Below are 24,219 nucleotides of genomic sequence, written 5' to 3' on the forward strand. Positions count from 1 at the left end.
AGCATTGATGGTGGCGATGGTTGGCGCTCCAAGGTACTCTCTCTCTCTCTCTCCTCGAGTCGAATCGAATCGAACGCGAGCCGCCCGCTAGTAGTGGGGTTTGTGGTTTGCAAACTTCACTATCATTGCCTTCACTGACGACGACGACGAAAAGGGGTGGCATGAGAAGGGGCTGGTGGAATTGGTAGGTTTTACCATTTTTGATTTGAGCTATCATGTTTGATGGAAACATGGCGCAAGGTGAACGCTATATTCGAACGGAGAAGCCTCCTCCTCAGTTTCTGCTCTCTACTTCAAATGCACGAAGCACGAAGCACACTTCGGAGCTGCTGATTGCTCGAAACATGGATTTTAACACCCCCCGAGAGAGAGCCCCCCCCCCCCCCCCCGCCCCACAAGGCCGTTCGAATCCATAATTAGCAGAGTGTCGAGCATCGACAAAGGGAGTGTTAAAGCATAGATAAAGCGCTTGAAATTGATGAGATGAGCATTGCATTCGAGCGAAATGAAGTGCAAAATGTGGCCTTTTTTTTGCAAATTCACAAAAAACACATAAATCTCAAACCGCTTGGCTTCTGGGGCGTTTCATAGATCATCTCATAACGCGATCGCGACTCAATCAACCCTGCAGCCTAAATGGCACACCTACTCCAAGCCTCCCCCTCCCCCCCCCCCCCCCCCCTTTGCATTCACACAGAACACCGATGCACCGAAGAACGCGAGTGTCTCGTCGACGCGGTCATGGTCACCGCCCGCGACGGTTTTTGATAACAATCCGCACCCCCCCGCGCCGTGCTACCATCCTTCTCCAATGCATGCCACAGAGACAGATGCATCAGCCCCTTCCTTAATAGAGTTCCCCACTAGCGAGAGTGAGTTCGCCCTGTTGCTGTTGCTGCCGCTGCTGCTCAAAATGCACGACCTTCACGAACTGATAACCGCGAGAACCCCGCCACACACCAACACCCCTTGTCGTTGGTCGAAGTGTGGTGATGGTGTTAAACATTTTGCGCGCACCGAGAGCGCGATGATCATGAAACCATAACCTATTTTGCGCGTATCTTTCGGCGGCGACGGCCGCGCGGTGGCCAAAATATGGGTCACCGGGAATAGGCCTAGATACCTGGCCACGATACCGCCGTGTACGTTAGGCCGCCAGAAGATACGCGATAAATAACCCTCCCCGTCGAGACACACCGCGAGCGAGCGCGGGCGCGACACAAAGAGCAACCCTTTGATGATGATGATGATGATGATGAAAGGGGTGATATCTGAATTAATGACGCATAGTCACGTCGCCGCCAGCGTCGTCGTCATCGTCGAGACAGGGAAATAGTGATTGTAAAACAATGGCGGCGGTGCCGCACACGCAAGGTCAAGGTCTGCAAAGGAAAGGGGACGTTGCTGCTACGTTGGAGCGTCGTGCAGGTGTGTCTGCAGGGTCTGTGGTTGACATACACACACACACACACACACTCTACTGTCCCTGGACCAACGGCGTCCGATTGGTCCCCTAACCGATGATTAATGATTAGAAACGGCTGGACCGGACATTGAATCCTGACGACAATCGGTGATCGATTGAATATGTAGAGAGTCCAGTGTTCGGTACAAAGCCATTCCCCGGAAAGGGCATCGCGTCGTGTCGTGATGATTCACAATCCACTCCAGAACATATGCATGCTGTGTGCCGTCCTCAATTGACACACACACGCACGCACACAGCACTCAACTTTGTGGCAATCCCCGACACAAAAGGAGGAGAGACTCAAGCAAAGTGGCAAAAAAAAGGAAAGATTTAATTACACACATCGGTGTTGGAGTCGGAGTCGGAGTCGGGGAAAAGCTAGCAACAATTCAATTAGAGAAAATAATGGAAAAACAATTACATTAACCGCCTCTCATGGGGGGGGGGGAGACGACGGTGGTCACAGACACACACACACACTCGACACAGCATCATAGCGCATCTTTGCTCATCCTATCAGCGCAAGACATGGGCGGGTTAATTGTGGCGGGAATTGGTGCGTACTCGCGGGGCGCAAACATTGGAAATCCCCAACTGGAACTTCCTCCGTTTCCTTTTCCACCGGATTGACGTGGCCACGTAATGCAAATTAGGGAACTTCAGAGCATGCGCACGTTCGTCATCACGCGCACAGACCGGTCACGGCCAGACAGACGACCAGCCAGCCTGCGTTGACATTTGCGACATTTTGTAGCCAAATTTGGGCTGAAAACTAGATTTTACTCTCCCCAATTAGTGGTCTCTCTGTGTGTGAAATCTAATCCATTCGATTCCACAGAATCAGATCCACGGAGTGTCGTTAAACGGAACAATGAATTGATGTTTGTGTTGCACCAACAGCATGGGAAACGACGACGCATTTACGAGACGCCTTCAAACGTTCTCCCAGAGCTCCTAAGTTTGAGAGATTGATTAATTGTACGGCGTAAGTCGACGCGAGCGCTGTTGTTTAGAGCCAAATCATTAAAACTGCTTGGTCTATACACCGCAGCCACAGTCAGCAATTGTTTGTACAGCGATACAGACACACACACACAGGCAGACACACAAAGGTACAAGAGACTGACCACTGGGAGTAGGTATAAAATGCGACGCCGCCGCCGCCGTCGCCAGGCAGCAGCAGCAACAGCAACCCCCATAAACGTAATTAAGATCGAGAGTGACATTAAAAGGTGCGGAGGAGGTGCCGTGATTCTTCAGAGACTTCAGAGAGAGATAGAGAGAGATTCTGCGCCATTTTGTGCCAACCAACGCACACGCACGCACGCAAACGCACCCGAGAAGTGGTTGTAAATATTTGGGATTTTCGAAACATCGACAGCTTGGGATTGGATAACCCACACCCCCCCGGGGGCATTATAGCGACGTCCGGCGGCCGTTTCTGACCTCGGAGGACTCGCAGTACGGTTCAGAACTTTGTTGATTATTACAACGACCCCGCGGGCTATGGTCGACTCCTACACCCCAAAGGAATGCGTGTGTGTGTGCGTAGGGGTCTCTAATACACGTAATTCGACGTTTGGGGTTAGTTCAATGTATTCCAACCACCATCAGGTTGGAACATAAAATATTCTGAAAAGTTGGTCTACTGATGCATCCCGCAGCCGGAGAGCATATGTTGCGTTACGACGACGCCCAGCCAGCTCCAGCGTTTCAATTAGACGGCGTACAAATAACGTTGAAGGTCGGGTCGGTCTGTTGTTCGAACAGCAGAATTGTAGACTTTTTAATCTAGTAGCAAATACCTTGCGCCTTGCTGGATATATCCAGGATGCTGGAGGGAGTGTGTGTTGTACCTGCTGCAATCCCTTACCTGAAACAAACAAAGAAGGTGAAGCGTTAAATTGGAAACGAAATTTTACATTATTACATGCTAATAACTCGCATGCTAAAAAAAATGCTCGCTAAAAAGTACAAAATTTCTAGAAGAAGAAGAAGAAGAAGAAGAAGAAGAAGAAAAGGACAAAGAAGTAGTGAAAACAAAACGTGAGGGAACGAATCGAGGAGTTTTGGCAATTTTCATAATTACATCTGAAGGATGTACGCGTCCAAACGAACCACATTACATTAACCTAGCAGTCAAGGATCCTGGAGCCTTGTCCTGGTGCTCCAGCGAACAAGAGAGACCCCGCCGTGACACGGTGAGGAGACAGTTCCGGAGAGCTACATTCCGGAGTAAATAAGAACTCCTGCTGCTACAGCTCCTTCTACTCCACACTTCAGTCAACGTGAAGGTTATCACTAAGGCGAAGAGGCACTCCTTGGAACCGACTGCCGACGACCAAGGGACGACGACCAATGGACTTCGCCTTAACTCTGTGTTCGGTTGATTGATTTTGGAGCCAGCTACTGGCCACCGGCAAGCCGAGTCTCTATAGCATATTATGTGCACAGTTCTCTCCCTTTTGGAATTGACTTGACTGGACAGGACTGGACTGGAACGAGTTCGAAGAAATGGCTTGTGCTCGTCCGTCCATCCCCCAGTTCCAAAGAAGTGGAGGAATGTGACCGAGAGATCCGAGACGACCCGTAGAGTGCACAGCATCGAAGCACCGAAACCGAAGGCCCGGACCGCGATCATCCAATCACATCATCATGCGCGCTGATGATGTTGACGCTGATTGGGTTTGTCGGGAAGGATGAGGGGAAGGCACTTCAGTCGCCAGGCGCCCCCCCGTTGCTGCGATAACGAAACATTTGCATTAATGTAATGTCCACGGGAGCCGGAAGCTGACCATGCCGCCGGATGGGGGCGCTTCATGCAACGATGGAGGAGCTTGGCACTGAAGAGAGCACATGCTGTGGTTGTGTCGACGTGGCACCGTCACACCGAGGGGACACTTTATCGAAGGTCTTCTACAACATCTTCGGGATACTAGAGGAGATCCGGTAATGATCGCTCCGAAGTCAAATGTGTCAATCACGGACCGACGGACAACTCAAAACATCGAGAGATCCAAGATCTATCACAAGCTCTCTTGATAGAACGAAGCTTAAAACGCATCGGAAACGCTTCACATATCATGGTGCGCCTCCATCATAGCGTCTGAAACGACTACAAATGCACTTCGGCCAGCGTCGCACAAGCGTCCCCAGCCTTTTGACGCGACAAAGCCACCACACAGCTTCAGTGTGTTTGGTGGATTCGATCGCGAGCCGTGGAGAAAATGTGGTACGTGACGCAGCTACGAACGACGCTCGCGGATGACATGCAAAACATCGGTCTAATCCATCTTCGCGTCGCGATGCGATGGCGTGCCGCAGCCGGTGCTACCCCTCCTTTGTCAAACCGCAACCCATTTTCGAAAGAGAAGGAACAGCGTCGTGTCTCGTTTGCATTTCAATTTCCAAGCGCACACTCCGCGAGAGAGGCAATATACCGGGGGGGCTAAACGGGATCGATCAGGTAGCTTCTTGTCTTGCGGTCGTAATCATTTGGCGTAAAACCACGGCATCATTTTTTATCCGGAATGCTTTAGGGGGTTTGCTGTGAGCTTTGGAAGGTATCGGGGCATTTTAGCATTGTAAAGAGTAGGAAGAATGGATTGAAAGAATCGTTGAATTATTGGATCGTTTGTAGCATTCGATTGTCGAAGTAGCTGTTTCATGTTTTTCAAGCCAACATAACTTGGGTTGCAAACAATTGAAGAATTGCAAATCGATACAGAACAATAAGCTGTCGTTATAGGTCAAAATGAGATTTAATTGCAATCACGTTCGTGCATGAGGTGGTGCCATAGAACATGAAATAATGTCATTGCACACCAATCTTTCTCTTATCCGGAAATTCGCTAGAAATTATTCGGTGTCAAACTCATGGTTTCTTTCTCAGCAATACCAAGTTTCGTTATTTGACCAATAACGTCATTTCAATGACGCAAACTAGGTCAGTATCTTGTATGTTGCAGTCGTGTATCAGTGCAAGACTGAAAATCAAATTCCTAGAACTCAAATGACAGTTAGCGTTAAGCAAATCGCAACCTAACTCAAGTGACAGTTGCTATCGTGAACTCTATTACAAATATTACCAAGCAATACGTCATCGTTTTCTGCCAGTGTTCAAATCCAAGCAACACAAAATACATCCAACAAACTGTCGTTTCCTGGTTCCCATCAACATGTTTAGCTATACGGTTTTTGATCTATTGCAGAGCAAGATTTAAACATTTAAAGATCATTCAACTTTTAAATATATAAAATTTTCTGTTCCAAAGACGTATAAATTCCTGCTAATAACAGATAAATCGCTCCAATTATTAGCAGAAGTTGCCAAGCATTATTGCTTCAAACGAGCAATTTCAAATGCAAAAAGCCCTCAGAAACAAATCACAGTGTAACGCAGCAGCAGCAGCAGCAGGAAACATTTCAATCACACTCTAATGTATAGCCTCCCTCATGCTTCACAGCCTCTCAAAAACAGTAAAAGCGAAACATGATACCCAAAGCTGCACACTAATGGCGCAACAGCAGCAACCACAACCCATCCACATGTGCCGCCACCACACCACTTATGAGCTGGAACACAGCAGCAGCATCAGCAGTAGCATCAGCAGCAGTTATGCGAAATAAGGAGGGGGTTTAAAAACCCCCGAAAAATCACGGACGATAGCCACAAGGTTGCAAAAAAAAACAGCAGAAAATGAAGAACCAAAAGCAAGAAACAGCATCCGTTCATTAGAAATCCCCAAAAGCACGGACACGAACAACGGAACGGAACGGCGACGAACGCAAGATGACGATGAGATGATGTCTGCGTCACTTGTGTTGGAGCCACGCGCGATGGGGAAAGATTCTCGAGTAGAAAAACGGAACCGTGTCTTTGGGGAGGAGGCGCAATGAGACGTTCGTACGAGAGCGCACACCTGTCCTCTGTGTGTGTTTGTGTGCACAAAGAAGTAGAAGGATGATGATGATGACGACGTCACGAGCATTTTCGGTGCATAAAGGAAAACCCCCAAAGAGACACGACGGAGAGCATATGCACACATGGTGGGGTGGTGATGGTGTGCACACACACACACACACACACACACACACACATACACACACACAGAGAGAGGGAATAATGAAGTAAATTACGATCCTCAAAAGCTCCAGAGAGCATTCGAACAACGGAAAGAGGTAGCAGCAGCAGCAGCAGCAGCATAAGTGCCGGTTCACGTTCTCGCGGCGTCTGCCTACTGCTTATCTTCTCCCCCGCAACTCCCCATCCATGCGCTCTTCGCGTGGCCACCCTTCCACCACCGCTCCACCGGACTCTTCTCTCTCTTTCTTTGTCTCATCATTCCGCACCTGATTATGTTGGCGATGCTGCGTTGAACGATGTCTTATGTAATCGTCGCGCTCTCTCTCTTTTATTCCTCTCCCTCTCTAGCAAACGTTCATCGTCGTTTCGATTTTCGGCGCAAAGACGGCACACAGAACAAGGGCAACAGGAAGCTGGATAGGCTCTCCCCGGCGCAAGAGAGTGAAAAAGAGAAGGTTCTATTCAAAAACATAAGCCCCGAACACGGACCACACTCCACCAACACACGGCCGCCGCGAGCTGAGGGATGTGTGCCGAGGGGTTTTTGTGCAACTTCAAAGCGAAACGAAGAATAATTGCATCACTTCACCCTCTCCTCCCTTTTCTTCTATCCCTTTCGCCGTCACATTCGGTTTGCATCTTCACCACCACACACGCGAGCCCACACCAAACTGTACATTTTCCTCGCATATATTTTCCTCCATTTCCCATCAGCATTTTGTTTTCTCGTATCCCGGATAAAGTGGCCGCTGGCAAGATTGCGCGCGCTTCCACTCCACTCGTTCCACCGGAAGAGGTTGTGAAATATTTCTCGTGAGCGCGCCTCTAAAACTCATGGGAAAAGTATCATTGCCCGCTGGAATGGATTGTTGGCAGTTGGTGCTGTGTTGTTAGCGGTATTCCCATTGAAACAGAGAGAAACAGAAGAGAGGAAGAGGCGCCAGAACTGCCAGAAAACGATCGAGCAGAGCATTCGATACAACCCCCAAATCGATTTGCCATCCATTAATTTATGCTCAACATCAACATGATTGCGCTCCTAAGACATAAAAATAACATAATTCTTCTCTCCTTCATCCTCCTCTCTCACTCTTCAACGTCTGTCTGTGTGTTCGGGACAATTGATTCATCAATCTCAATCCCTAAAAGCGATCATCATGAATTCACTATACACCCTGAGTGTATTAATTGAATCTCTGCATGATGATCGATTCCATTCCAGAAGGCGGAGAGAGGGAGCGAGCCAAGGGCCAAGGATCCTGCCTTCCTGCCTTCCTCTCTCTCTCCGTCTGCGCCCACCATTTATGATCAATTTGGCATCGCGCTTTTCTCGACTCGATGCAGCAGCAACAACATCAAACACAAGGCATCATCATCATCCTCATTCTCATCGCAACGCAACGCATTTCGCGTTCCCTTCACAACAAATTATCGTGAACAAGCATCAGCCCTCCCGGTACCTCAGCTCCCACTCTCCTCTCCCCTGCCACAGCAACAGGTGAGATGATGATGGCCAACAACAGCAACCGACCGCGGCAGCAGCACGCCAAAAGTAGCGCCCCATAAACTGTGCTTTACGAGCGCGTTCAATAAATGCAATTAATTTGCGCGCATGTGCGCTGCTGCTCACCTGGGCATGGGCATGGGCATGGGCAATCGAGCGGCTGTTGCTCCTCCTCCCCCTGGCCCTGGCCATGGTCGCTTCTTGAAGGAAGATCGCACACATATGCTGCTGCGCTTCAGATGTTTCTGCTCTCCATTGCCCCGTGCAGGTTCCGTTGTTGCTGTACGCGCTCTGCTGTCAGGGAGTGAGGGAGATTTCTGGCTTTCCTTTCCCCCCCCCCCCGGGCTTTTCCTTCTTTTTTTCCAGCCCCCTTTTCGTCAATAATTTGTCTAAGAGCCGCGCGATACCGCGATCCACCGCGATATGATCATCGAATCAAACGAGGGACGAAGAGGGTGAGAGAGCAAGCGCATGGAGATGAAGTGCGCGCGTGCAAACATCATAATAACGGAGCATAATCGACGGGGGGGGGGGGGGGGGGGGGGGTGTAGGGTACACACACTTTTGATATCTGGACTTTCCATTCGAAACGATCCATTCGAACGCCGCAACGTCAGAGCGCCAGCGCCAGAGTGAAATTAAAAGCAATTTTCCCTCTCGCTAAGCAATCGCTCGATTCCACTTCGATCGAAAGGACCCTTCGGTGTGTGTGTGTGTGTGTGTGTGTGTGTGTGTGTGTGTGTGTGTGTGTGTAGCGTGTTACAAAGCGGAATGGTTTCCACCTGCTGCTGACGGTGCAGTAGAAGAACCAAATGAAACGGCTTCCAAATGATAACAAATGCTTCACAGCTCCTGTCATCAGCATTTGAAGTCCGTTCTTCCGACTGTGAGCTCAGGCATTATGCTGTCTGCGGATTTCGATGCTAAAACATGGCTCGAAGAGAGGCCAGCAAACGTGAGCAAAACGTGGCTATTGTGGCGGTTGCATTGCACCAATGACGTCATTATTCGAATGACCTCCAGGCAGTTGGGATCAAAAACCATAGATTGACCGACCGCAGTGCGTGTCTTGGGAGTATCGTCCTGCAGGAGACGAAGAACGTCCTGTTTTTGCTGGCTGCGCCCACCTATTAATGGTGATGGTGAGGCCAGAAGCGAACATACACATCGAGGGCCATAGCAGCAGCATCATAAACGTCAAACGTAAAATCCCATTCCCTTTTCGTCCAGCGGTCAGTCGTGAAGTGAAGTGCATCGCCATGGTCGTGATACTGACCCCGCGCGCTGATACTGGAGTGAAGTGATGGATGAAGATTCTGAGAAAAATCATCAAACCATTTGCACGCAATTGTATTCTCGGAAGAGGGTTGGTGGTGTTGATTCACCCACTCGCAGGCAGGGATGCTCCATTGCGCCGGAGCAAATGCTGCGTGACTTTTTGCTGAGATGCACCTCCGCACCACACAATACACACGCACACACACACACACGAACGGGGGCGCTTTAATAAGGACTCTTCTTCCGGCACGGATCGTGAGGTGATGATGGTTTGTTGCTGACCGCCAGCGCGCGCGCCCCCCCTATTGTACACACAATTCGGACTACGGACATTGGACTTTTCTTTCGATTCACGGGTGGAAAAGACGCGTAACGGGAGTAACCTTTACATTGTTGCAATAGAAGATGAACTTTCTAATTGAACTATGATTGAATGGCACTCCGGTGGTAGTGCTGCCGCGCCGGGTGGACACCAAATTGGCTTAGATTGAGTGGATTCATACCCTTGATTTAACTCCCGGAAACTCTGCTGGAACGGGTTTTAGAAGATCCGATCTTATGGGATGCATTAATTCAGAGATGTTTAATTATCGTTTGAAGAAATGCTTGTAGCTGTATGCCAATGGCTTGTGTGGTTGTTGGATTGATGACATTCTTGTTGATATTGTCACGCAACAAAATCATTCCCACATCGTGATTGCCACACGAATTTGATGCTTCTTCTCTCGAAACAGATGCCAACGAATGCACTTCCAAGTTCATCGACGTTATTGTAGAACCGCCCGACATCCCGCAAATTAGACAACAGACCAGATTTTATGATTCTGCAAAAGTTAGTGAACTAATGAGCAACGTCGTTTCGAAAGTCATTCGTTTCTACAAAGGCGGCTCCTGGTAATAAGACTTGCCAGAATCTTAGTGTCTTACTTCTGACACTGTTTGGCGCTTATTTGCTTTTGCATTCAACTTCTGACCGAAGTGAACGAACCGAAAGCTCACAATCGAGAATGCAGATGCAGTAATGTGAGCTCGGGATTCTTCATCGTGTGTATGTGTGTTTGTGCTCCACTTTGGCTGAGCCAGCAATCTGAACCGAAAAGGCAAATATTTGAGCAGCGCGCGGAGCGCGATTACGAATCCTCCCAGAATCGAGATCCCTGATACTACTACTAGGAGATCATCATCCGCGTAAACCACAAATTAAGAATAGCATCACCAGCAACAGCAACAGCAACACATCAGGCCAGCAAAATCGAAGCCACACTGTACCATCGACCGTATGTTACAAACACACACACACACACACACACATTAGGGAGGGGAAGAGATTGCCTCTTCGTTGTCTAATCAACGGATGCAAAACCAACGGGATGGATGCAACCAGAACAGAATCGAAGCGAGTCCTCGAAGGAGCGGGGGGAAAAAAACCAAAGCAGCGCCTCTCCGTCGTATGCACCACATAATATGCCACCCAACATCTCCGACTCTGGCGGCGACGGCGGCTGATGATGATAATGATGTGCAAGATTGGGCGCGCGCGCAATGCTTTCTACAACTGCTGCGGCTACTGCTGCTGCCAAGGAGGAGAGAGCGAGAATGGAGGAGGATGTGGCGATGCCGATTGTGGTTTCGGTCTCATGTTCTGTTTGCTCCGCAGCAACTCAGCAGCAGCAGCTCAGGGGGGGGGGGGGGGCTGCTGTTGCGTGCGTCGTGTGTTGCAAGAATCGAATGGAAAGTAGAATGTGCTGGGGGTAGAAGAGAGGGACGGGGCGAAGAATCTATTTTCCTGTCGCACGAGCCGGGGAGGCGACCATCGCAATCCGCAATCCGATTCGCAATCAAATACATTGCACGAGAAGCGCAGCACAACGATGACTTCTTTCGTGATGACGTTGATGATGATGATGAAGAGGAGAATGAGACAACGCTACTGCGCATTATGCAATTTGGTGCACAACAAACGGCTTTGTGGTTATGATGATGATAATGATGGCGTACAGATGGTCAGAACACATTCTACCTACTACTACAACCACGTCGATCGTTCTTGGTCCTTAGGGATCCTCGTCATTAACAGCATTAAAAAAGCCACCAGAAGAAGGTGCTGACCCACAAGAAGGCCCTTGGATCGGCTGCTTTAGAGAAGAGCATAGCACAGCTTAGCGATCGCTCTCGATCCTCGATCGAAAGTCCTCGCGAGCGAGAATAAATGCGCATCGCCAGAGTACAGTGCAGTGTGTATGGGTGATCGATCCTTGGCCTAAACCGCGACAGAACCGTAAATTACCGGCGTGAGTTCCACCGCCCGTACGTGTGTGCGTAGATTGCTGATTCATCATAAATCGCTGCTGCTGCTGCTGCTGTTGGAGCAATATATAGCGGAATAAAATAGAATTCACGCGAGCGAAAGAAGCATCGTCGTGTCTTGTGTACGGGGAGAGGGACATCATCAAGCATCGCGCGGCGTTCTTCTGCGAGACGACGCACACCGATGCGATGACGTACCACCGTGCGCCAGTGCTGGTGTGGTTCGCGCTTTCCAAAAACCAACAGCAGCAGCCCCACCAGAGAGACAGACAGCAAGCAACGGGGGGCTCAAAAACCATCGACCTTGCGTAGGTCCTTAACACGATTCTGGGCGGTTCTCCCCACCACCCCAGAGAATCCACCACAATGCACACACACTGAGTACCGCGCGCCGAACGGTGCTCATCATCGTTGCTTGAGGGTCGCTCTCTCTCACTGATCTCAAAGTCTCTCTCTGCTCTGTGCTCTGTGCTTTGGAGCTCGCACCAAAACAGGGGAGTCCGCACGGAATGGGGACACGCATACTACGCGCAAGAGGTAGAACCACACACAACCTCACCTCACAACCGCAGAACCTCCCTCCGGATCCGCGGGTTGCCGGCTTTTGAGGCCAAGCGAATCGTCGCGTCGTCGAGAACCAACGGAACCGAACCACCACATCACGATGGATGATCGACGACGACGACGACGACGACGACGACGATGAACGGTGTGTGCGCATTCAACCGTTGCTCCACCACAAGCATAAGTGCGCAGAGAGAGATAGAGAGAGAGAGAGCTAGAGATAGAGAGACACACACGCGCACGCACTTACGTGTGCGCAATGGAGCATTAGAATCGCGCAATTGTTGCTCGCAATAGTGGCCCCCCCTCTTTGCGGTCGCTGCTGCTGCTGCTGCTGTTGTGCTTCCTCCCCCCTCGATCAAGAAGAAGCGTTTGATCGATCGATTGATCGATGAAGGGATGATCGTTGATCGTTTTAGTTCTCAAAAAGACAGTTTTGGGGCTGGTTTCGTTCGGAGTTTTTGGAAGGAACCCCAGGTACACACCGAATACCTCCTTTCCTTTCGGGGAGGGAGACCTACTACGCAATCGATCGATGTACCGGCGGTCGTTTGCGGGTGTTCGTGCAAAAGCAAATCTTCTTCCCTCTACCGATACACCGATGCGTTGATGCTGAGAACGCGCGCACACGCCGCGACGATGGGGTCTTCTCGCTCTCAAAACCGACTCTCGGTCGCCCCCCCCCCCCATTCCAATGTTGTGCGCGGTCAATTTTGGTGGCCAAATGCCCTCCTCCTCCCACCTTCGGAGTTTTTCATTTCGATTTGTTAGCAACCACCAACACAGTAACTGGCGGGCCGGCCTAACCTCTGTCTAATGCAGTGAGGGTGCTCTTCGCTGACTGACTGACTGACCACCACCGGAGCGTGCTGCTCTTGGACGTTGGCTTTGACCCTGTCCCGTTGCTGCTGCGGCGTAGAACGATCGCGCACAGATTGATCAGTCGGTGGATGGGAACAGATTCTCTGCTCTATATTGCTCCTTCAGTATTTCATTCGTAGGTGCTTAACTCGTGCTCATTGTTATAGATTGTCAAAAGTTTATATCAATATGTTTTTCGTTTTCTTTTGATTGTTCACTACCTTTTTATTAATTTCTATTGGAAAGTTTGAAATATTCTTTACTTTTTGTTTATTATTATTTCTAATTGATTACCAGGTCTTTTTTATTTTTTCTCGCTCAATCTAGTGTATTTATTATAATTTATTCGTTTTTTGTTTATTTTTCTAATTGATTACCAACTCTTTTTTAGTTTCTTCCTCAATTTAGTGTATTTCAATTTTTTAAAGATTGAATAATTTATTCGTTTTTTGTTGATTTTCAAATTAATTCACAGCCCTTTTTAAATTTCTCCTTCTTCTACAAGTTTTTTTTTCATTTCTACATCACTCTCAGCGTAGAAAAAAAGTAGGAACTCGAAGAGAAACAAAAGAACAATTTAGCAAAAGGGAACAAACGTTCCCTTAGCAAGAACTGAAGCTTACAAAAAAAAAACCGAAAAGAAACTTGAGCCCACCCATCTCTCTCTATGCTCTCTATGCAATGCCGTTCCTCAAATTCGTATGCAAAAAAAAAGGGCAACTGACACGCAGCGCAATCCCGCGCGCGTACAACATGTGAAACCAATCTGCACCAACAGCAACAAAAAAAACCGACAAAATCAAAACAAAAAGGTCCAGAAATCACGCGAGACAACCGGTGGGGGAGGGAGATGAGGGTGCTGCGGACAGCATCGTACACCATCCGGGGCGCATCGTCACGAGAGCGCAACAGCGCGGCTGCAGAAATTCCCATTAATTTAAATCCATCGCGCACCGCCGTCGCCGCCACGCAAACCGAAGACCAAAACCTTCATCATCACGATCGCGCTGCTGTCCGCTGCTTGATCGCGACAGGAGAGAGAGAGGGGTAAAGAGACAGAACAGAACAGAACGCACAGATTGGGGGGAAAAAAAATTGAAGACCAAAAAAAAAACAATAATTAGAAACAACCGAAACCCCTGCGCGGCGTCGTGCCAGAGCTCCACCATCACCGTGTGGCCGGCCTGCCTATTCCACGAATTGGCCTTTGGCCGTTGGTTTTTCTGGTTTGGTTTGATATTTCCGCGTTCATCGATTTGATTTTTTGTGTTTTTTTTGGGGGCTTTATGTGTTCGCTGAAGCTTGTCGTGCGCTTCGCGATGACGCGAGAAGAGAAGCAGCGGTCTTCTTCTTCTTCTTTATTGAGTGTAGAGTTGTTAGAACAGTGGATTACAATAGTTGTGCTGCAATAAACAGCATAATAATCACACGCATGCAATTTGCATTTTGCCAAAAACAAAAAAACCGAATGCTATTGTTATGCTTTCTAACACCATAAACGCATATGCTTGCGCCTGCCTCCCCCTCCTCTTCCGTTTCCCAAAAGAAAAAAAAGAGTATCAAAAAGGTTCAAACCGCACACACATACACACACAGGCGCGGTGATCGCACTGAAAGATGGAATGAAATATATTGGCCACAACTCAATAAAAAACTGAAGTTGCTTTTTGGAAAGGATTGGAAGAGGGTGGGGGGTGGGGTGGGTGGTGGGTAGAGACCACCCCATTACGATTGCCGCGATGATGACAGCATCACGGAGAGAAGAGCGAGGGGGGGAGGGTCCCCCCGGCTTTGGCGTGAATGCGAATCGAATGCGCATGTTAATATTATTTATGGTCTCGTAGTTCCGTACACGGCATTCACGGAACTGGAGGAGAACCGAAAATTGTTGCAGCAATAGTGGTGGTGGAGCGGAATAGCTCCGCCCGGGACCACCCTCTTCCTCCTCATTAGGATTAGGTTCGAAGTGAAGGAAATAAAAATTAAAAAAAAAATCCAATCCGAAAGGAGCACTCTCGACACATTTACTCCTATCCTCCTATCTCTGTGCCTGCGATTCCAGGCGCTCTTAGGAAGAGAGAAATAGATGAAGAACCGGAGCTGAATGTGAAAATCTAATACCTGGTGGAGGAATTGATGCAAGACGATGTGCCAATTGTGCAGCCACACACCGATACACCGATATCATAGAATCGAAGAGAACTGAGAGAGTGTCAGATCGGATGGAGCAGCACAGAACACTCAAGCTCTAGTCCCGTCCCGGCGACATCGTAAGGTGCGCCCGGCGGCACACGGTTGCTGCTGCTAAATATAGGAAGAAACCGAATTTCAAAAGATTCCCAAACGTGGCATGAAGAAGGAAGAACAAGGGGGAGGGGATCGTAGTCGTAAGTAAAAGCGACTGAGAATGTTGGAAACGGAATCGAAGAACCGAAAAAGCGCAAGAATGGAAATGATGGTGAAGTAGCAGCAGCAGCAGCAGCGAGAGAACGTGGCACGGCGAACGGAGAACCGGAGAAATGATTTATTCGTATTAGATTGCAGTTTTATTGTATTATATCCTTAATTATTTAATTATAAATTCCGTTCCTTTTCCGTTTTTGGCGGACGACGTGGAGGAGCGTGTGCGATAATAATGCTGCTGCTGCTGCTGTTGCTGCTGCTGGAGTATCTAAAGTGTTGGCATAACAAATCAATAGACCAAGAAAAGGAACGTCGATCATAAAGCAAACCGCCTTACGATACGAAAACCATGGGCACTGCGCGCCGCTGCTGCTGTCGTCATCCGCAGGTTGTATTAGGATTTAGCCGAGGGCCAACTAAGGCTATTTCGGATCGTCAAAGGAAGAGGAGGAGGAGCATATAGGCGCGCACGAGACATGGATTTTTGAAGAGACACCGCCTCAGTCGCCGCCGCAACATCGACAAAGAATTAATGTAGGGAAATGAGGCACGTGCAAAGCCCACCGAACCGCGAACGAAGGAAGTTTCCATCTTCGATGTTACGATCGAGGAGTTCGGGTTCACAAATGCGGAGCACAAATTGACGCATATTTCCTTTGGATTGGAATTAAGATGCGAAGAAGCTGCTGAGAAACAGCTGAGCAAGTTGAGGAGGAGAGGTTTGGGAAATCGAAACAAGATGTTGCAGGTGAACCGCAACACCAAGCGCCATTTGGCAAATATTTATACAGGCTTATGGTATTTGCAGCAGAAACAACGAAATTGTCGCTGTCTTTTTGGAATATTCCTCTCATTAGCGGTGACGGTGACCCAGAAATTTCCAAATCATATTTTTCTTCTATTATTGAGAAGGAAATCCATATAAAACGGGATGCTATTTTCAATTAACTAAAAGTATTACAGGAAAAACTCCAAAAACGTTTCATTTTCGACGAGACATCGGACGAATCCATCCGATACTGTCGGACAGATCAAAGCGCAATGTGTATAGCCAAAAGCCTGCGTTTGAATAATTATTTCTGTCTGCTGATGGCTCATTTGCCTTCCAGCGACAAACTTCTGCCTACGGCTGGTGGTGGTGGTTTCAACATAGGCCGCCAGAAGAATGGCCAAAAAGTTATTCAATTTATGACACTCGGATACAACAAAAAGCCATCATTTATGACGCTCATCAAATGAATCAAATATGTTGCTGGCTCACTCGGCGGTCCGCCGGCCGTCCCAGGTCACACACACACACACACGCGGCAACAAACACCAGCAGACCAGCTAGACAGAACGCTCAGGGCGCTAGGTTGGCAGCAGCGCACTCTGGAGCAGGTGAAGCGTTAAATGTTTGCAGATGGATCGCGCATACACAAAAAGGTGATGTCGCTGTCCGTGTCCGTGTTCTACGGTTAGCCATCGATAGGTCGATAGATTATGGTCTGCCACTGGACTGGACAGGCTCCACAAGACGACAGAAAAGCTCGTTATAATCAATTAAGAGGCCAGCTGGGGATATTGAAAAATGGCTGGCTTCCCGAAATGCTCCACCAGATGCTCCCGCGGTCATCGTCTAATGTTGATCCAGTAGTAAATAATAATCTACCATATCATAAAGGCATCTGTGGTGGGCTTATTGGCCGCCGTCGCCGCCGCCGTCATTTGTTTGAACAGTTTTTTTTGTGGAGAATTTTTCCAAATATGAATAAAACAAACTTGGAAGCGCACAAGCGACAGAACGGCCGCTGAAGATGTCCCGCGCTTAATGGCAGCTTTCAATCCGCTATTCACCGGTGGCCTGTGGACCGGCTACCGGCAAGCTGGCTGGCTACGTGGTCTTGGCGATCGGTAAGGTGCATATTAGGTGGTCGCGGGCAGTACCGATGTTAGGCCAGGCGACGTCGTCGGTGAAGCGCCTGCGAGGGAAAGCAGAGAACATTGCGGGTAGCAGGCAGCTCTCTCTCTCTCTCATCATTGACCCAAATAGGGAAATAGTTTGTTTGAGCAGCTGGCCAGAATATCAATGAGTTTTGCTTACTGGCCGAACACTCCTCCTTGCTCAATGCTTGGTTTTGATGGCGGTCACCAAAGGTTCTCGGCACAACGGCTGCACACACATCGGAACACCGCACCGTGAAGCAAATTCATATGTTTCCAAGTGCGTAAGTTATTGGAACGGCACGAGTGGGTTTTGGAGAACGATAAAAACCTCCATTTGAAAGACTATTTCCTTAAGCAAGGTAACCGCTATTGGTGTACATGTACGAAAGAGGCATATTGTTTTCACTTATAGAGGAGAAACAAGCGATCACCGTCTTAAAATCATTTATCAGTTCGAGTTCTATTGGCATTCAAGTCTAAAGTTATGATGACTTCATTGCCGATAAATCGATGTAATTGAAAGTTTTATGATAAATATAAAACATCATAAAACATGCAACTTGCAGAAGGCTGTAAAGACGATTTAACACAAATTTTCATTTAAATAAATTTGATCAATCAGTTGCCGATTCTGGATCTCCTTTCAATCAAAATTTCGACCTTTATACTAAAAAGGTAGATTAATAATAATTGCTGCAAGAAACGATCAAGTATCAAGCGTCTGATCGAGCATTTAATAGCATCATATGGACAAATATAATGTTAAATCGTTCAAAATGAATGCTAAACATACATTTAGTGGTTTATTGATTCATTTAAGCGGTTAATGGCTGCAGTATTAGCTTATCGCCGTACCACTCTCGAGTACAATTCAATCATTGCTGAGGCCCAAGGCTCAGGAAAATCGTTCCACAAGCTGCAGTGCGCAATTGCATTGAGCCAGCCAGCAGCAAGCCAAGGCCGAACAAAGCAAACAAAAGAAGAAGAAGAAAAAGCAGCGAAAAGGAAAGGGCGAAAAGAAGTGTTATCACTTGATTTACGGCGATCATAAAGCGGCCGAACCGAGTCAGATTTGTCAGTGAACGAACACACACACACACACACACAAGCATATAGTGCAGCGCGCGCCCATTAGCTAATTAATCATATTAATTAGCATAAGACATTCGGGGCGTTCGGTTCGCACGGTCGCCTCTGCACACACACACACACGCGCGCGCTGTGGAAACGGTGCCAATGTCAATGTTCCTTCTGCCGCCCGCGAAACGCTGAAAAAAGGGTTGTTGCATGTTGCATGCGCCCAGCTGCGGAAAAATCATGAAAAACAGCTGAGCCAGAGGGGCCGCCGCCGCCGCCATCGAGTGTTAAGGCCAATAATGCGCGAGATGCTGACCACAAACCTTACGCCTGGTCTGGCGTGCCGTGAAAGTGAAAATCAAATTCCCGAACTGACCGAACCCTTGGGAGGATTTGGCAGCCCCGAAGAGAGAGAGAGTGCGAATCCTCGTGAATTTGTTTCTTTGCTGCCATTTCTTCTGGTGCGGCGCACGCACGCACGATCGCACGAATCCTGTGCCGGCCTATTTTTAAACCATTTGTCCCACTAGCGCACCACACCAACCAACCAACGAGAGAGAGAGAGAGAGATCAGGCACATTAAACCGGCCGTGATCGTGTGTTTGGCGCATAAACACACACGCACGCACACGCAGGCATTCCATGGATAAAATTAAAATAAGGCTAACCCTCTTTGCTACCCTACTACTACTACACTACTATCCGTGGCCTTATCTGGCTACTATTTTTGCCATCCCCGTCAACACCCCTTCTTCCTCTTCTTCTTCTGTTTCTTCTTCAAACAGATCAGCAGCAGCGAGCGCGTGACGGCGATCGTCACTTTCTTTCTGCGACACACAATTTTCCCTTTTGCCACCCACCGTGGGCGTGGGGTGGTAGGGAGGAAAAACGCATATAAATTTGTCACCTACAGAGGGGGGTAGGGGGTGCGAGTGGTTTCAAAACAAAACTACCCCAACCCACCTTTACACACACACATATACGCATACATGCGCACGCACTCTCAGCGCCCTCTCGTGGCGATCTCACTGCTCGCGGCTGCTGCTGAGAGTGTCCGCGGGCTCTCATCACGATGTGATTGAGCACCACTCCGGTGAGTGATACCTCCCTCCCCCTCTTTTCTTTTGTTCAGGTGTGTAGTCGTGAGTTGTTGATCAAAAAAAGAGGGTGGAAGGGATGGAGGTGGGGGGTTGGGAGGGACAAGAAACGCGAAGGTAAGATGATGATCAAACGCAGCAGCAGCAGCAGCAGCAGATGGCTTGGCGAAAAGGGGGCGAAAAAAAGAAGGAAAATGCAACCACCACCAGAGAGTGCGCAGCGCACACACAATATAATGAGCATTCCACTGCAAATTGGTATGTTATTATGCGCCATAATACACAATCCAACACACACGCGCGCACACACACACGAGATGCGTGCGTGCGTGTACGGACAGGAGAGCCGCAATCGGTGCCTCGGTAGTGGTGCACGCGCCTGGTGCCGACCTCCGAAAGGTGGAAAAAGTGGGTGGTAAAGGGGGTGGTAGAGGGGGGGGGAGTGGTGGAGCCGGACCCAAGCGAAATAAATGCCAACGCCAACCGGTTGGCCCGCTGGTGTTGGTGTGTTGTGTATGTGTTGCCTAGGTAAATTACGTAATTCTTTTTTAGTTGTTTCGTAAAATTTTCGACCAACAACTCGCCTTCGTCGTCGTCGACGACGACCACGACGAGGTCTACCAACACACACACCCCGACGAGTGCGTCCGTACACTATCTCGCTCCGTCTCACTAGCGCCAAGGGAAAAAGCGAGACGCAGCAATCGCATTCTCGCTGGTAGTTGTGTGAGCAAAATCAATTTGTGTGCACGGGCGTGTGTGCGTGTGTGTGTGTCGAGGGCACCACGGCGACGGCGAACGAAGACGGCGGTGGAGCAAAAGAAAAAGTTTCGCTTCTTCGAACCCGCAACCGACCGACGAAGCTCGGAGATTCTTCTGCGAAAACGCGCTCCCTTTTGCTTGGCGGATCAGCGGACGGACGGAATCCTTGAAAACACCGATTACTGCCGCGGCCCCAGCGAGCGAACGAACGAGCGCGCCGGAAGCCCATCTATGTCGCGTTCGGTTCGCCGCGGCTTCGTATATGTATGTTGTGTCATGTGTCATGTTATGCTGTGTAATGGGATGTGAGGAGGTGGGCTTACCTTTGCGGTTTATGTGCATGCTAGTCCAGCGATGAAATGAAATGATTCTCTCTCTCGTTATTTCTCTCTCACACACACACACTGATCGTCTTCCGTGCGTGTCACACGATGTCACGATGGGAGGGGGGGTGAAGTACAGTCGGGGACAACTGCGTAAGAAGAAGGCTGTAATATTCCGGTCTCGGTCACTATTCTCGGGTGGTATCACTACAAACACTCACACATGAACCGTCGGTTGTTGGACGACACTCGTACTCTTCGTTTATTTTTGTTTTGGGCCCCGAAATCGTAACTTTTCCTAACACGGCACGCACCTTAACCCTTCTTCTTTTTCTTCTTCTTCTGCTGGTCTACACCACCAAGAACACACACACACAGTGTAACACGAAAATTCACAATTTTTGGCGTTGTTTGCTTCACGTTTGCTCACACACAGGCACACACGTAGCAGCTCACTCGTTCAAACTTTCACAAACCCTTTTTCTTCCTTCACGAAACGTATTTTTCACTAAACGCACCACCTTCCGTGAGCACGCTCACACACACGACGGTAAACCTCGGCGCACGCACGGATATGCATGTGCAAACATAAATATTATGCCTCCTCCTCCACCTTGTGAGTCACTTCTTGCTGTGGCTCTGTTTCTTCGTCCTGGTTGTGATAGAAAACTACACCGTAAAGGACGCACGGCCTACCACCATCGACCACAGGACCCATCATCATTTTCGTCTATCGTCATTGCGCTGGGCAACATCATCATCATCGAAGCAGGCGACCAGCCTATCATCGTTTCGCGACTCATCATCATCGGCTCCAAGAGACTCGAGATTCAATTTTAAATGGCTATGCGCCACTCCTCGTCGGTGGGCGAGGAAGCAATCATTCCACCGCAAGGGGGGGTGGGTTGGTCAGCTTTCAAAGGTCTGGCACCACCTGTGAATCGTGATCACTCTTCCTCCCTCCCGATTACTGTTGCACCTGAACGCATTGCGTATCAGAAATTTGTCGCCTTCGCCAGCAACACACAACACGCCACGCACAAACGCACGGGAGCTACGTAGAACACCGGAACATTTTTTGCCGTGCGCCGCGAATCGAGAATCAACCCACGAGACCTTCTCGTCGTCACCGTCACCGTCTCCGTCGTCGTCGTCGTTGTTGAACGGGGCCTTGGACAACCGCACGATTGATTTATCCTTTTTCTCTGGGCAGCTCTCGGGTGGTCGGTGCTGGCCACTACACACTGCCCCTCACTACTGCACACTATCCACAAGATTCAGGGGGCGGGGAGGGGGGTTGTTCTGTTCACCCAACCCAAGGTGCACCAATCGACGGCGATGACTACTTTGTTTTGCTTTTTTCTTCTTCGCTCTGGAGGAAGCTTCTTCTGGGGTAGCGGAGAGCCCTCCACTAATAATTCGTTTCTTTTTTTCACTTTACCACCGCTGGAAAGAGCTGCTGCTGCTGGTGCTGGTGCTGGCTGTTGAAGGATGAGGTAATTGGGGAACGCAGCACCAAGCAAGACACAAACGCTCGAGAGAGGCACACACTTAGTTTTCCACCTTGCAAGGTGTGTCGGTCCGGGACAGACCGATATTGTTTTGGTAATAAAAACGCAAATCCCGATCACTTGGCACCCCCTTCGTTTGCTGCTGCGGGCTTTTCCTGGAAAACCCTAGACGCAAAAATCTCGTCGCCACTGCTGCTCAAACTAACTGCGCGAAGTGCAGAAAAAAAATTGCTCGAACTTCACGGCAATGTTTCGTTGAGTGGGATTTAACGAAAGAGGTGCTCGAAAAGAGCAGTTTGTGACCCCGCGTCCAGACACTTTTTTTAAAGAAATATTTTAGTAAATTTCATTTCCTGTTTTTCACACTATTAGCCGTGGCCACACGGGGCGAAAACTCTAGCGCAAACGAAAAAATTAATGCCAAAACTTTTGCGCTTCGATATGTTTACATGGCCGGGTTGAGGAAATTAAAATCGTTTTTTTGAAGAAAAGGATTGAATACACTAGCAATGATCACTCACTGTCGATGTAAACCACAAAAAGAACATATTGTGAGCCCTACCGTTTGCAAAAAGCTTTTACGCTAGGTTTTACGCTCCACGGACCAATAATCGTTTGACAGCATGTAAACGGCAAGCGAAACCGTTTTGGCATTAATTTTTTCGTTTGCGCTAGAGTTTTCGCCCCGTGTGGCCACGGCTATTCTTTTTTACAATCTGAACTCGGGGGTGTTTTGACTGCTTTAAATTTATTAATTAAATTCATGAACAACTCCTGAAACATACGCAATTTTTAGCTGATTGCCGTCGAGCAACGTTGGGCATCGGAATTCGGCGGGTTTCCTTACTTTCATCGGCGTATTGCTGGGCGATACGCGTGATTGGCAAACCTTCTCTTGGTCTTTTGGCAGACAACACGGGCAGATTTATTCTTGTTTCTTATTCATTGTCCAGCTAAGAAAAAAAAAACACACATTCGCTGGAGCAGTAGTGATGAAACAAGACGGACGAATAAGGGACTGAGAGCGTGTACGGGGGTCACGATGATGACCCACCTGGCCAGGTTCGGTCGCTACCGCCTCCGTTCACCCTTGACGGTCTTTCGTTTTTCCTTTTTCTCCTCACGCAACTGCCGCTGCTTCTCTCGGTCCTGTTTATCCTTTTCCTTCTTCTGCTGGCTCTCCAGTCGCGCCTGTTCCCGCTTTTCCTTGGCCAACGCCAGCACGTCGGCGACGTTTGTGTTTTTCACGAGTTTCGGATCGGATGAGCTGGCCGCCCCTTCCTCGTCGTCATCATCGTGCTCACTCTCGGAGAGCTACAAAAATAAGAAAACCCGATTGTAGTGAACCGCGTACATCGTGGATGTCCAACAGTTACCTGGGTGTATTGCGAAAGGATCTGCTCCTTGATGCGACGCTCTTCCTCTGTGTATGCGCGCTCCTCCTTGGTCGCCAACTTTTGCCCCTCCAACAGTTTGGCCAGTTGCACCTCAACGTCCAGCGTGGGTTTGGAGCCGGCCGAGGCCGCCTCTCGGTTGTGGCAGATCTTCCACTTGTCCAGTATCTCTTTGATGAACGGTTCCAGATCTGTTTCCTGTGGGCATGATGAAGGGAGGAATTAGTAGGTGCCACAGGGATGCTCGCAGACCCGTTGGCGTGAGAGGGGTTGCACACACACACGTTAACGAGCATGCACACGTACAATAATCGCACCGAGGATACCCTCCAGAGCTTCCGTCTTTTCCTCGTTATTCTCGTCACCCTCGAGGATGCCGGTGATGTAGGAACCAAATATGCTTTCGTCCGCGTTCGATGCTCTTAATTTGGAGCTCAGCCAACTATTGAACTCTGCCACCGCCCCCATCTCGTTGCTATTTATGTGATTCTGTCGTGTGCGGAGATGAAAAACACACCGCAAGGTGCACTGATTTCCGGTTGGTAACTGGTTCGATTAGGCGCAATCTTGTTGATCCATTTGATGTGGCAAAAACTTATCCGTAATCTGAATTCCAGAAGCTCTTGCTGTGATGATTACTGGAAGGAGAATTTAATCA

The 24,219-nt window shown here is 48.9% G+C and overlaps 2 protein-coding genes across 2 annotated transcripts in view; both read right to left on the bottom strand.

Moving 5' to 3' along the window:
- Positions 1 to 22,345, bottom strand: part of LOC125949811 (nuclear receptor coactivator 2) — a 127,269-nt gene extending 104,924 nt beyond the window's left edge. The window contains exon 1 of the mRNA XM_049677187.1: positions 20,657 to 22,345. The gene's annotated coding sequence lies outside the window, so the exon portion shown is untranslated. The remainder of the gene's footprint in view (positions 1 to 20,656) is intronic.
- Positions 22,346 to 22,906: 561 nt separating this feature from the next.
- LOC125949864 (coiled-coil domain-containing protein 43) lies at positions 22,907 to 24,196 on the bottom strand. Its single transcript, XM_049677298.1, has 3 exons — positions 23,868 to 24,196; positions 23,544 to 23,759; positions 22,907 to 23,481 (listed from the first exon to the last, which is right to left on the bottom strand). The coding sequence occupies exons 1-3, from the start codon at positions 24,027 to 24,029 to the stop codon at positions 23,239 to 23,241; spliced, it is 621 nt and encodes a 206-aa protein (XP_049533255.1). The 5' UTR covers positions 24,030 to 24,196; the 3' UTR covers positions 22,907 to 23,238.
- Positions 24,197 to 24,219: the final 23 nt, after the last annotated feature.

Source organism: Anopheles darlingi, chromosome 2 (assembly GCF_943734745.1).
Source record: "Anopheles darlingi chromosome 2, idAnoDarlMG_H_01, whole genome shotgun sequence".
NCBI lineage: Eukaryota > Metazoa > Arthropoda > Insecta > Diptera > Culicidae > Anopheles > Anopheles darlingi.

What these genes read in the sequence shown, in the direction of transcription:
- LOC125949864 (XM_049677298.1), bottom strand. Translation starts at nt 24,029, where the DNA reads ATGGGGGCGGTGGCAGAGTTCAATAGTTGGCTGAGCTCCAAATTAAGA. An exon ending in GTATCCTCGGTGCGATTATT is followed by an intron (nt 23,760 to 23,867) that starts GTACGTGTGCAT and finishes TCATGCCCACAG; the next exon opens with GAAACAGATCTGGAACCGTT. An exon ending in TCCTTTCGCAATACACCCAG is followed by an intron (nt 23,482 to 23,543) that starts GTAACTGTTGGA and finishes TTATTTTTGTAG; the next exon opens with CTCTCCGAGAGTGAGCACGA.